Below are 13984 nucleotides of genomic sequence, written 5' to 3' on the forward strand. Positions count from 1 at the left end.
CCATAAAGAGCCTGTGTTCAGTGTCACGTTGTTGGTTCAGTTTAGTGACTAAGGTTGAGAAGCCCTGGGGGTGGCACGACCACTCGATCTGGTTCTGTGAAACCAGACAAGGGGGGGAGCACTGGCCCGTTCAAGGTAGAATTGTGATTACTTCACTTCAACAAGCCGTATACATCTCTAGGAGGTGCAATCTGCTGGGTTCTCTCTCTAATCTCAAGACTGATGGTCACAATTGTGAATTCTGTGAGTTCCGCTGTCAGGGACCAGGGTTTAGCAACCCTCGGTCTCCTTTTTGATACTGCTTTGCAACGCTTGCAGTTAGCCACTGATTCCTTCCAAACCAATCATTGTTGAATTTGCGATTTCCAACTTGTTGTGTCATGTTTATGTCCAATGAGCACCAATACGTTTTATCTATAATTTCTCTTAATATGACAAGGATTTGCCAGTAGATTTTCAACTTGATTCACGATGACTGCTTGTCTAGCTTGCTAGCTAAGATTTTGAAAGCATAATGTTGACATGATCAATCCAATCAAAGCTTTGGTAGATATAACGTGATTTGACGTCATTTTATCTGTGGCCAAACTTCTTGGATGGGGACTTCTAATGTAAATCTATGGCAGCACCCAAGGGGCTTGAATTTCCGAGCTCTCCCTGTAGATTTTGTGGTGACTTAGTGACCCCATGAGTGACAGAACACTGAGCCAATCACAGCACAAGTAGAGGACATTACCAACCCCTATGCTCTGTACTTTACGCTGGCTGCCCCACCACCACCACCACAGAAAGCACTGAGTTAGGCTGAAACACCTGCATTTTGGAGCTGCCTTACTCAAGAAAGCAAAAAAAGAGACCATGTTTGTATGAGGCTTTATTAACTTAATGTTGTTCTTTTACATTGTTTGCGAACTGATATGTGACACGTATTAATGCCAAAATAACATGCAAAACCGTCAACAACAAAAAATATATATATATATTCATATTTTTTTGCTAATCAGGTAGGCTCTACCCCACATGCCCTGAATGATGGGTTGCCACTGGTCTACTTTTAGAACTATGGTTCTATATTTGTGACTTGCCTTTCACCATCCCCTGTTAGATGTCTGCTTCTTTTGTCATGGTAGAACAAAGTTACAAAAACATGGAGAAAAGATGGTGGTATGTGAAGGGTCAGCCGTGTGAATGGCTGGAGCTTTTGGTCGAAATATAAGATTAGGCTGAGAAGGCAGCCGTGTTGATATGTGAAATTTCTCTGACAGGACAATAAATACTTTTTTTTCTCTCAAAAAGACAAGAGTATGCGAAGCCCTTGAGTTGCCTGACAAATTTCATGACTGTGATTGAGTAGTTCAAGTGATACTTACTACATTTTTAATTTGGTGAACATTGATACATGGCTGATGTATTTTATAGTTACATATTAATAAAAAAATAAGACATTTATAATATAGCAAATAAAGAATATCCAATGGAGATTGGTAATTCTACAGTAAAATTTAAGACTAAAATACAAACTATGCCTTCCAATAATGAGAAAGTAAAGGGTGCTGTGTCCTCCCTGTGAACAAAAGTGTTTCATTTTTAAAAACCTGTTGGGAGCCACACTTGGGGCTCCAGGTTAGAGTAAATGAAAATAGGAGTATGTGTAATTTGAGACACTTATTGGATAATCCTGGAGTATGGAATGTTTTACTTTTAGGTGGACAAATTAAATAGAAAGTATAACTAATATGACATTTTGTTTGGTAAGAAAGGCTATCATTATAAATAAGAATTTGTTCTTAATTGACCTGCCTGGTAAAATAAAATTAAAATAAACAGACAGCTCAGCACTGTGTACTTAAAATGTAATATATGCTGTATTTGTTTATCCTGAAGGAGATATACAAATATGATATTACATTTACATTCACATTTTAGTCATCTAGCAGATGCGCTTATCCAGAGTGACGTACAGTGCTGAGTACATACATTTTCATATTTTTTCGTAGCGGTCCCCAGTGTGAAACAAACCCACACCCCTGGCTTTGCAAGTGCCATGGTCTACCAACTGAGCCACACAGAGCCATATCTACATATCTAATGAAAGGGGGTTTAACCTCATTCAAAACCAGGGGAAAAAATAAAATCAATGGGGGATCTGACAGTTCCAGTGGGAATGGTAGATCATTTTGTTGTGAGACAAGAGTATAACTATGCCTATGTTTAATCAAGAACGGAGACATGTGTTGATGACTAATTATGTGTGTCTTGTTAAAAATGATTGTGTCAAGAATGTACTTGTGGTAATATGTATTTGTAATGGCCTAATTAATCTTATCATTTCCTCGAGGTGATGGCCATACAGCCCCCAGAGGGTACCTATATGCATCCGATTAATTTGACCAGATCAGTGCAAGACCCCAGCCTCTCTAACCAGCTGAAAAACAGCATCCACAACTGCCCTGTCTCTCAACTACTAGGCTGAGCGAAGCAACCTGTGTACAGCATCTGCATGTGTCCTGAGACTAAGCACGTGGAGCAGGCATGGGGAGATCTTATCAAAACTTCTATCATGCTACTGGTTGTTGTTGTTGTTTAAATGGCAGGTTGATTGTGGGGGTCTACACACTGAAATTTGTAGTAATCTATACGCATTAAGGCATCTGTGGTTATAGGGCGCTGTTTACGTCTGTTTTATGTTTACGTCTGTTTGACCAAAGGGGGACTGTAAAGGGAAAATGAATTGATCAATTATTTTCCAGTATTTGATTTACTGATTATATTAATTGGTATGTAATAAGCATGATTATATGTGTGGGAAGACATTTCCCTTGTTAGTCTACAATTATCTGTTGGAACTAAGTAAAGATGTTCATACTTTTGACCTATTTAACTACCAATATCAAATGTCTGCCAGTGTTGAATGTTATGGTTAAAGTTTGACACCAGACTGAGTCGAGGGCACACATCTGTGACACTTTGCGATTCTGTAGCAGATGATATTGTGACTTCCTTCAAGTCTCTCAGGCTGGTGTTTATAGGACATTAGGGGCTGTGTGAACGATTTCTCCCCTGTACGTGTCAACTGATGTATGGTATGGTCTCTGAAAAATCCAAAACAATTGTCACACAGAGCACTGAAAAGTATTTTTTCCTTTGTGTGTTTTCTGGTGTGCTTTGAGAGCTTCTTGCTGGCCAGAGGACTTCTTACACCTGTGGACATTATAGGGTCTATGTCCAGTGTGGGTCTTCTTATGTGTCAACTGATGTCTCTTAAAATCTCTGGAAAAGCAAAAACATTTGTCACATTGAGAGCATTTATATGGTCTTCCTGTGTGGATCATTTCATGTCTAATCCGTTGGGATCGTTCTCCAAATCCTTTCCCACACTCAAAGCATTTATATGGTCTCTCCCCAGTGTGAGTCCTTCTGTGTGTTTTAAGTGATTCAGCGCAGACATAGCTCTTCCCACAGTCTACACAATGATAGGGTTTCTCCCCTGTGTGAGTCCTCTGATGCGTTTGCATGACATATTTATTGTAGAAGCTTTTGCCACATTGCGGGCAGGTGGCTGGGGTCAGCTGTACACTGTTTTCTTTTTTTGCTATGATTTTCCCAGACTTCAACATTGCGATGTACTCTTTGGGGTGGTCCCTCTTGAGGTGCCCATGGAAAAAGCGCTCTATGGTGAAGCCGAGCGCACATTGGGGGCATGGATAGAAGGAGGACACACCTTTAGAGTCACCTAAAGGAAAGAGAAAAACAAAATGAATTGCAGTTCTATTTCAATAAAGAGCCGTAGCTAATGAGCTAATGTAACACGATCATATGTCTACACAATAACTGCAATCCACCCCACCTATGTTACACACTGATATCAACATTATTCGCTTTCTCATCTGTACCTGGTGCAGTCCCTTGATCCAATGATGTCCTGCTGCAATCTTCAATCTTCAATCCTACTGAAACGTCATGCTCATCGTTTTCACAGTCCTTTGAAGCAGAGATGAGGGTGAATTCAGTTGAGTCCGAAAGTCAGTTACCTTCAACAATTGGCTAAATACTAACTAGACCCAGCACTCAAGCTAGTATCTGCTCAAGAAAGCTATGCTTCGTGTTTGTGAAATCTTAACTTTAATATGAAGCATTAGGCTTAAAAAGCGACTGAACGCACCGATTGCACTTTTTTCTGTTGCTCATGAAGAAAAACAAAATTTCAGTCTTGGGGGTGTGGTTCAATGTGGCAGATACTGGGTGTTTGTCCCCCATGAGACACCATAGGTACAAAGCTAGTACCACTTCCTCAAAACAGTCAGAAATAATCTAAGATAATTTATGAAATCTGGAATCAAATTTTACAGAGGAGGTTTTAGTGGCGCAATTTTACATCTAGCTAAAGTGTTTGGTGCAGTATATCTTAAGTACAAAAACGCGCTACGTGTTGCCTTATGGAAACAAATTCCGAGTCATTCTGCTGCACTACTGGACAGGCCTGTCTCACTAGGCAGGTTTCTATTGAACTAGGTTCATTTGACAAAAGAAATGTTGCAACAACAAAAAAGCTCTAAAGAGCGACATTTCTTCATTCGACAGGGGTGAATTTTCTTGTTGTCAACAAATTATGATGGAAACATTGTTTTTTGAATAAACGCTTGCCGAATAGTTTTGATGGTGCACGTAACTATAAAGCTCCACTCCACTCCACTCCACATTTAAATCTAAATTCCTACTCCTTTCTACAGTTGAAGTCGGAAGTTTACATACACCTTAGCCAAATACATTTAAACTGAGTTTTTCACAATTCCTGACATTTAATCCTAGTAGAAATGACCTGTCTTAGGTCAGTTAGGATCACCACTTCGTTTTAAGAATGTGAAATGTCAGAACAATAGTAGATAATGATTTATTTAAGCTTTTATTTATTTCATCACATTCCCAGGGGGTCAGAAGTTTAAATACATTCAATTAGTATTTAGTAGCATTGCCTTTAAATTGTTTAACTTGGGTCAAACGTTTCGGGTAGCCTTCCACAACCTTCCCACAATAAGTTGGCTAAATTTTGGCCCATTCCTCCTGACAGAGCTGGTGTAACGGAGTCAGGTTATAAGCCTCATTGCTCGCACACACTTTTTCAGTTCTGCCCACAACTTTTCTATTGGAGTGATGTCCACTCCAATACCTTAACTTTGTTGTCCTTAAGACATTTTGCCACAACTTTGGAAGTATGCTTGGGGACATTGTCCATTTGGAAGACCCATTTGCGACCAAGCTTCAACTTCCTGACTGATGTCTTGAGATGTTGCTTCAATATAGCCACATCATTTTCCTTTCCTCATGATTGCCATCAATTTTGTGAAGTGCACCAGTTCCTCCTGCAGCTTTACACCCCCACAACATGATGCTGCCACCCCCGTGCTTCACGATTGGGATGGTGTTCTTCGACTTGCAAGCCTCTCTCCTTTTTCCTCCAAACATAACGATGGTCATTATAGCCAAACAGTTCTATTTTTGTTTCATCAGAACAGAGGACATTTCTCCAAAAAGTACAATCTTTGTCCCCATGTGCAGTTGCAAACCATAGTCTGGCGTTTTTATGGCGGTTTTGGAGCATTGGCTTCTTCCTTGCTGAGTGGACTTTCTGAGTGGTCGATACAGGACTCATTTTACTGTGGATATAAATACTTTTGTACCTGTTCCCTTCAGCATCTTCACAAGGTCCTTTGCTGTTGTTCTGGGATTGATTTTCACTTTTCGCACCAAAGTACGTTCATCTCTAGGAGACAGAACGCATCTCCTTCCTGAGCGGTATGACTGCTGCGTGGGTCCATGGTGTTTATACTTGCATAGTATTGTTTGTACAGATGAACGTGGTACCTTCAGGTATTTGGAAATTGCTCCCAAGGATGAACCAGACTTATGGAGGTCTACAATTTATTTTCTGAGGTCTTGGCTGATGTCTTTTGATTTTCCCATCATGTCAAGCAAAGAGGCACTGAGTTGGAAGGTAGGCCTTGAAATACATCCACAGGTACAGCTCCAATTGACTCAAATTATGTCAATTAGCCTATCAGAAGCTTTTAAATGCATGACATAATTTTCTGGAATTGTCCAAGCTGTTTAAAGGCACAGTCAACTTAGTGTATGTAAACTTCTGACCCACTGGAATTGTGATACTGTGAATTATAAGTGAAATAAGCTGTCTGTAAACAATTGTTGGAAAAATTACTTGTGTCATGCACAAAGTAGATGTCCTAACCGACTTGCCAAAACTAGTTTGTTAACAAGAAATTTGTGGAGTGGTTGAAAAACGAGTTTTAATGACTCCAACCTAAGTGTGTGTAAACTTCCGATTTCAACTGTATGTATGTATATTTCAATGATAAAGACCATGCTTCATTGCAGGACAAAGATTGTCTTGACTTTCAAGAATGCCTAAATTGCTTCAACTTTGTTTTCTTGTTTGCTTAATGCATGTTTCACCATCCAATTATTATTTCAGATCTACAGGAGTGCAAGTCACACCATGGAACGGACCGTAGCAATATGTGACATGAGAATTATTAGAATATGGCAAATATTAGTAAATTCTGGCAATCTATCCATTCTGGCTATTGCTCGCAACCTGAGACATGAAACAGATAGGTGGGAGGGCACACAGGCTGTCGACAATTTCTTTGCCGAAATGGATAATGGAAACACTTTAATCACTTCATTTTATTTTGGCTACTAGGCTTTTGCAAAACTTTATTTATTTTTTAGATGCGATTTCATTATGTCCAGCTGTTTTTAATCAACACAAGACAGTTCAATGGAATTTTCTATGTGAACTTTCTAAATGTCAACAGGATAAGTTAATGACAAAATAGCTAGAGTCTGTGTGCTCTGTCGTGCAAATGGATATGGCTCAATCACCGCAGTTCTTTATCCCATGTTAGTGAGCATTGTTGAAATCAAAACCCAACCCAAATCTCACAAAACTCAGTATTGGAAGATACTGACTTTATGACCAGAATTCCCCTACTGGCAATTTTTTGTCCATTTTGGCAATGGAATAAATGTTCCTGACTAATCTCGATGTCACATATGCTGTTTTCAATGAGAGAAGTTGGTTCTCGAGTTCAGATCTGGTTTAGGTTTAGACATTTTCGCTACACCTATAGCCTACTTATTGTATGTCAGTAGCACACTCCAAATGCAGTCACATAGTGTCAGAAAACATGAAGGTTGAAGGCTAATTTTGTGGTTTGGTGTACACAGCTTATAATAGGTAGGGTAAAGAATGTTCAAAACTAGTGGAACAAAAAAACATTCAGTTTGACCATACAAAACATCTCAAAGTATCTATTTCACTGTTATTAAATGCTTAAACTCACCCGCACATTATCACATTCCATCTCACTGTCCTCGGTATCATCTGTATCCGAGTATGATGGTGATGTTTCCAACGGCTCCCAAGGCACTGACACTTTCACAATATTCTCATCTTCTGACTTCAACCCATCTTCATTCTCTTCTTCCTTCACTGTAATTAAGGTAACCTCCTCTTTATCTACTGGTAGAAGGGAGCATTCTTCAGACTCCTCTTTGACTGGGGCTGGTGAAGGCAGCACCTTACACAGAGAAAACATCATTCATTCAGTATCAAGCTTATATCATAAAATGTTGATTTTAGCTAAAGGGCAATTCCATAGTAACGGAATGATGATGAGACTCCAGGCATTAAAGATATACATGCATGTACAATTATATTCGTATTCCTGGATTATTTTACTTCTGATGCCTTGCATTCTTTTTTCTGTCGAAAACCTTCATAAAAGGCATTGGGTAAAGGTAAATTAACTTACAAATATAATTGTATGTATATCTATACATCAGCTAATGTAAAAAAAAGGGCTTTATAAATACATTTGATTGACGCCATTTTCATGTATTTGGTGATAAAAGCTTGACGCCCATTCAAAAACAGTATGAGACTGCACCAGGAAGCAGGCAGGACTTATGTAGGGTATAACTCCTGGCTTTGCAAAGGTGCTTGCAAAGTGTTGAGGAGCTACTTACCTTGCCTTTAGGTCCACGCTCTTGCTCTGCGACTCCATGGACGTCTGAAACTGTTTCAAAGGAAGGATCTTGTCCATCAGTGTCCTCTTTTTTAAAAACCTGTGACGTTTCAACTCCTAATGGCACAGCTGAAATCTGACATTCTTCAGCCTCCTCTTTAACCTCACTCCAATGCAATGATTGATCCTAGAACAGACCACGGTTGGTGTTAGAATAAACCATAGATCAATAAAACATCTAGCTGATTATTTTAGATATTGTATAATTCAATTGTTTCTCATTTTGAAGAATGGATCAAATTTGGCTCAACCTACAAAAAGCTCTTCTGACTGACCAATATTTCCATATCTCACATATTGATCCATTGGATCCAATTTTCAGAAGATGATGATCAGACTCGTGACCTGTCAATAACAAAATAAACCACCCAAATGTTGAGTTAGATCAAAAGGCTTAACAACAAAGCCAAAATAAAAGGCAACAATGGCACCAATGTTGATGTTACCTAAAGGGCAATTCCATAGTAACGGAATGATGATGAGACTCAGATTTTTTCACTTGAAATGTACATCAAACAAAACAAATTAATTGCAAGTTAAGTTTAAGTCAATGTGTTTTTGTAAAATCTTCAATGCTAAACATTGCATTCACAATGCTAAGAGGACTCAGCCCACCAAATAAGTTGAGTGAACTGGCAAAATAGTTGATTCCTCATTCAAAGTCAAGGCCAGTGTGAATAAAATGAATAATAGTGAAGAAATCAAAACTATGAAATAACATGGAATCATGTAGTAACCAAAAAAAAGTGTTTTATATATTTATATTTGAGATTCTTCAAAGTAGCCACCCTTTGCCTTGATGACAGCTTTGCACATTCTTGGCATTCTCAACCAGCTTCATAAGGCAGTTACCTGGAATGCATTTAAATTAACAGGTGTGTCTTGTTAAAAGTTAATTTGTTAAACATATTTCCTTCTTAATGCGTTTGAGCCAATCAGTTGTGTTGTGACAAGGTAGGGGTGGTATACAGAAGATAGCCCTATTTGGTAAAAAACCAAGTCCATATTATGGCAAGAACAGCTCAAATAAGCAAAAAGAAACAACAGTCCATCATTACTTTAAGACAGGAAGATCAGTCAATTCGGAAAATGTCAAGAACTTTTAAAGTTTCTTCAAGTACAGTTGGAAAAACCATCACGCGCTATGATGAAACTGGCTCTCATGAGGACCGCCAAAGGAAAGGAAGCTTCTGATAGGCTAATTGACATCATTTGAGTGAATTGGAGGAATTGACCTGTGGATGTATTTCAAGGCCTACCTTCAAATTCAGTGCCTCTTTGCTTGACATCATGGGAAAATCTAAAGAAATCAGCCAAGACCTCAGAAAATAAATTGTAGACCTCCACAAGTCTGGTTCATCCTTGGGAGCAATATCCAAATGCCTGAAGGTACCACATTCATCTGTACAAACAATACTACGCAAGTATAAACACCATGGACCCACGCAGCCGCCATACCGCTCAGGAAGGAGACGCGCTCTGTCTCCTAGAGATGAACGTACTTTGGTGCGAAAAGTGAAAATCAATCCCAGAACAACAGCAAAGGACCTTGTGAAGATGCTGGAGGAAACAGTTACAAAAGTATTTATATCCACAGTAAAACGAGTCCTATATCGACATAACCTGAAAGGCCACTCAGCAAGGAAGAAGCCACTGCTACAAAACCGCCATAAAAACGCCAGACAACGGTTTGCAACTGCACATGGAGAAATGTTCTCTGGTCTGAAAGAAAAATAGAACTGTTTGGCCATAATAACCATCGTTATGTTTGGAGGAAAAAGGAGGAGGCTTGCAAGCCGAAGAACACCCTCCCAACCGTGAAACACGGGGGTGGCAGCATCAAGTTGTGGGGTGCTTTGCTGCAGGAGGGACTGGTACACTTCACAATACAGATGGCATCATGAGGAAAGGAAAATTATGTGGCTATATTGAAGCAACATCAAGACATCAGTCAGGAAGTTAAAGCTTGGTCGCAAATGGGTCATCCAAATGGACAATGACCCCAAGCATACTTCCAAAGTTGTGGCAAAATGGCTTAAGGACAACAAAGTCAAGGTATTGGAATGGCCATAACAAAGCCCTGACTTCAATCCTATAGAAAATTTGTGGGCAGAACTGAAAAGGTGTGTGCGAGCAACAAAACCTACAAACCTGACTCAGTTACACTAGCTCTGTCAGGAGGAATGGGCCAAAATTCACCCAACTTATTGTGGGAAGCTTGTGGAAGGCTACCCGAAACGTTTGACCCAAGTTAAACAATTTAAAGGCAGTGCTACCAAATACACTCAATTTGTATGTAAACTTCTGACCCACTGGGAATGTGATGAAATAAATAAAAGCTGAAATAAATCACTCTCTACTATTAATCTGACATTTCACATTCTTAAAGTGATCCTAACTGACCTAAGACATGTCATTTTTACTAGGATTAAATGTCAGGAATTGTGAAAAACTCATGTATTTGGCTAAGGTGTATGTAAACTTCCAACTTCAACTGTATATATAGTATGACTTTACTCGCATAAAAACTATGGATGGAAACGTGGTTAGCAGCTATGTTTCCATCCAATTGGCGACAGATTTTCATGTGACTATTCAAAAATTCACATAAAGAAATTATGCACATTTTCCCACCAGTGGTGTGTTTCCACCAAACAGACATGCAGATAAACGTCACAAAATGTGTACATTTTCATTTACTGAATAGAAACTGCTAGTTTTGTCACAAAAACGGTTGTATTAAATAGCAAATGTGCCTACTCTAGCCAACAGCTCACAGATACAGTGCAGGTAGGCTAGTCTTAGTCTACATGAGATTATTTTGGATAAGAGCAAGAATATTTGTATTTGTCAAACTGCAGCCAAGCATCAATCATCATGTCACCAGAATAAGAATAAGAACTTCTATATTTATTGGAACGAAGGATCAAGATTACCAAGCACTTTCACCACCCTGTGAAGTTAATAATTGAATTAATCGATCATAATAAACTGCATGGTTTCACTAGTCATATTGGGAGGACCTCACACCATATCATCACGTGACTCCAAGTTTACTTTGATATGGTTATATCAATATTTGTGCATAATTAATTTTACCAACACAAAACAATCCCAAACATGTCAAACTAACCAATTATCTGTCTCCATTTGTAAAACTGAACCGAACCTACCAGTTTCCTTCACAGCTGTGATTTTTTTATAAGGTATGAGTTTACTCACATAAAAACTGTGGATGGAAACATGGCTCCTGGCTATGACTGGTTGCCATCTATAGATAGATATACACTACAAGTATGTGGACACCTGCTCCTCAATCATCTTATTCCAAAATCATGCGCATTAATATGGAGTTGGTCCCCCCTTTGCTGCTATAACAGCCTCCACTCTTCTGGGAAGGCTTTCCACTAGATGTTGGAACATTGCTATGGGAACTTGCTTCCATTCAGCCACAAGAGAATTAGTGAGTTCGGGCACTGATGTTGGGCATCAGGCCTGGCTCGCAGTTGGCATTCCAATTCATCCCAAAGGCATTCGATTGGGTTGTGGTCAGGGCTCTGTGCAGGCCATTCATGTTCTTCCACACCGATCTCGACAAAACATTTCTGTACGGAGAACGCTTTTTGCACAGGGGGCATTGTCATGCTGAAACAGGAAAGGGCTTTCCCCAAACTGTTGCCACAAAGTTGGAAGCACAGAACATTCTAGAATTTCATTGTTTACTGTTGCGTTAAGATTTCCCTTTACTGGCTCCAAGGGGTCTAGCCCAAACCATGAAAAACTGCCCCCGGACCATTATTCCTCCTCCACCAAACCTTAAAGTTAGCACTAGGAAATGGGGCAGGTAGCGTTCTTCTGGCATTCACCAAACCCAGATTTGTCCGTCAGACTGCCAGATGGTGAAGTGTGATTTATCACTCCAGAGAACGCATTTCCACTGCTCCAGAGTAACAAAGTTGGCAAGCTTTACACCACTACTGCTTGGCATTGCGCATGGTGATCTTAGGCTTCTGTGCGGCCACTCAGCCATGCAAACCCATTTCATGAAGCTCCTGAAGAACAGTTATTTTGCTGACATTGCTTCCAGGGGCAGTTTGGAACTCGGTAGTGAGTGTTGCAACCGAGGACAGACGATTTTTACACACTACACGCTTTAGCACTCGGCAGTCCTGTTCTGTGAGCTTGTGTCCTACCACTACACGGCTGAGCCGTTGTTGCTCCTAGACATTTCCACAGCACTTACAGTTGCCCGTGTAGCTATAGCAGGGCAGAAAATTGATGAACTGACTTGTTGAAAAGGTGGCATCCTATGACGGTGCCACGGTGAAAGTCACTGAGCTCTTCGGTAGGGCCATTCTACTGCCAATGTTTGTCTATGGAGATTGCATGGCTATGTGCTCGATTTTATACAACCAGCAACAGCTGAAATAGCCAAATCCACTATTTGAAGGGGTGTCCACATGTAGTGTATACACAAGTTCATTGAGGGTTGTCTGTTAGAAGAGCGCAAACGGTACATGTCGCTGCTGTTATTGTCCCAGTTCCAATATCGATGTGAGTGATTCATTTGCGCGCGCTACTAATTATACAGTAGAACAAGCTAATCAATTCCAGAATTGAGTGACCATTTGGTAAATATTGGTGCGTATGCAGTTTCTAAAATACAAATTTAGCAAGATACAAGTCATCTGAAAACGTGTGTTCCGAATAACTTATGCATTGGTCTTAAAAATATCACGACTTGTTTCAGCATATTGATTAGGAATTTTAAAAACTGTTTTGATACTCGGCCATATCAAAAAGCCATGACAACAGGAAGCAGCAACAGTATCATTTAATGCATGTTTAAGCAATATAAATTATTTTTTAAATTCAACAGGATACTACATTCAGGTAAAAACTACTTTGATTTATTGATTTTGATGATATTAGTTCAATGAAAATGTTAAGTGTACGTGGAATTGCCCTAAACTAACTAACGTTAGCTAACGTTAACCTAGCTAGCTATTGTAGATAATTAGTTCTAGATGGCTTTTATAGTTAATGTTAGCTACACACCCAACGTATCAAATGGCAATATTATAAAGCTCGTATGTTTAGAAAAATATATATGCAGAAAATATATTTACCTGTCTGTAGCTAGCTACATGGACGCTTTTCAGAATTATATGTGAGGGTCGGGTAAAAGCGGTTATGTCTAGAAGGGATACAGTTTTTGTCAAAATTGAATTTTCGTAGTAGAGTTTAGGGGAATTTACGCAGCAGGTTATGAGAATTAGAGTAGCACGTTAGGGTCATTAGATTAAAGTTAGGAAAATAGTTGGGGTTAGCTAAAATGAAAAAATATGTACGTCAATTCGACCAAATCTGTATCCCATCTAGACAGGGCGGGGAAAAGCAGGGTAAAACAGATATCTGTATATAATGACGAGATGCTCATGTCTCCGCCTTAACAATGGGAGTTGGTTGTCCGAAAGTCGTGAAGGAAAGGCGACAAGCTTAGATCCAAAATAAGCCCATAGAAACGCATCGTGCTTTTTTTGGACAGACGTTGGCGAGAGTGAAACCTCTCGCTTTGCTTCTTCCTCTCGGAGGAAAAGTTTATTATTTACATACGGAATCACGAGAAGACCAAATACAACCGAGTTTGAAAATACTTTCCTATTTTACTGCCAAGTGCTGTGCATACATGAAAGTGAATCCTACTGCCCTACGTTTGTCATAGAACGAAAAGGCCCGTCGAATGATTTAACTAGAGACCAATGTACGAAGAAGAACATACTTATAGGGGGTATTTTATTACATTATATATACACTCAACAAAAATATAAACGCAACATGTAAAGTGTTGGTCCCATGTATCTTGAGCTGAAATGAAA

The 13984-nt window shown here is 39.5% G+C and overlaps 1 protein-coding gene across 3 annotated transcripts; it reads right to left on the reverse strand.

The window, feature by feature from the left end:
- Window positions 1-861: 861 nt before the first annotated feature.
- LOC112248514 (zinc finger protein 397) lies at window positions 862-13664 on the reverse strand. 3 transcript variants are annotated; one of them, XM_024417632.2, is made up of 6 exons: window positions 13235-13664; window positions 8400-8450; window positions 8047-8232; window positions 7362-7598; window positions 3894-3981; window positions 862-3733 (listed from the first exon to the last, which is right to left on the reverse strand). In XM_024417632.2, exons 2-6 carry the CDS (start codon window positions 8409-8411, stop codon window positions 3114-3116), a joined length of 1143 nt encoding a protein of 380 aa, XP_024273400.1. In that variant the 5' UTR covers window positions 8412-8450; window positions 13235-13664; the 3' UTR covers window positions 862-3113. The 3 variants fall into 3 exon arrangements, with proteins under 3 accessions (XP_024273400.1, XP_024273391.1, XP_024273382.1); XM_024417623.2 differs by having other exon boundaries at window positions 8381-8450; XM_024417614.2 differs by having other exon boundaries at window positions 8361-8450.
- Between the last annotated feature and the right edge of the window lie 320 nt (window positions 13665-13984).

This window comes from Oncorhynchus tshawytscha, linkage group LG01 (assembly GCF_018296145.1).
Source record: "Oncorhynchus tshawytscha isolate Ot180627B linkage group LG01, Otsh_v2.0, whole genome shotgun sequence".
Classification (NCBI taxonomy): domain Eukaryota; kingdom Metazoa; phylum Chordata; class Actinopteri; order Salmoniformes; family Salmonidae; genus Oncorhynchus; species Oncorhynchus tshawytscha.

What these genes read in the sequence shown, in the direction of transcription:
- LOC112248514 (XM_024417614.2), bottom strand. Translation starts at nt 8,411, where the DNA reads ATGGATCAATATGTGAGATATGGAAATATTGGTCAGTCAGAAGAGCTT. An exon ending in AGCGTGGACCTAAAGGCAAG is followed by an intron (nt 7,599 to 8,046) that starts GTAAGTAGCTCC and finishes TCTCTGTGTAAG; the next exon opens with GTGCTGCCTTCACCAGCCCC. An exon ending in GGATCAAGGGACTGCACCAG is followed by an intron (nt 3,734 to 3,893) that starts GTACAGATGAGA and finishes TCTTTCCTTTAG; the next exon opens with GTGACTCTAAAGGTGTGTCC.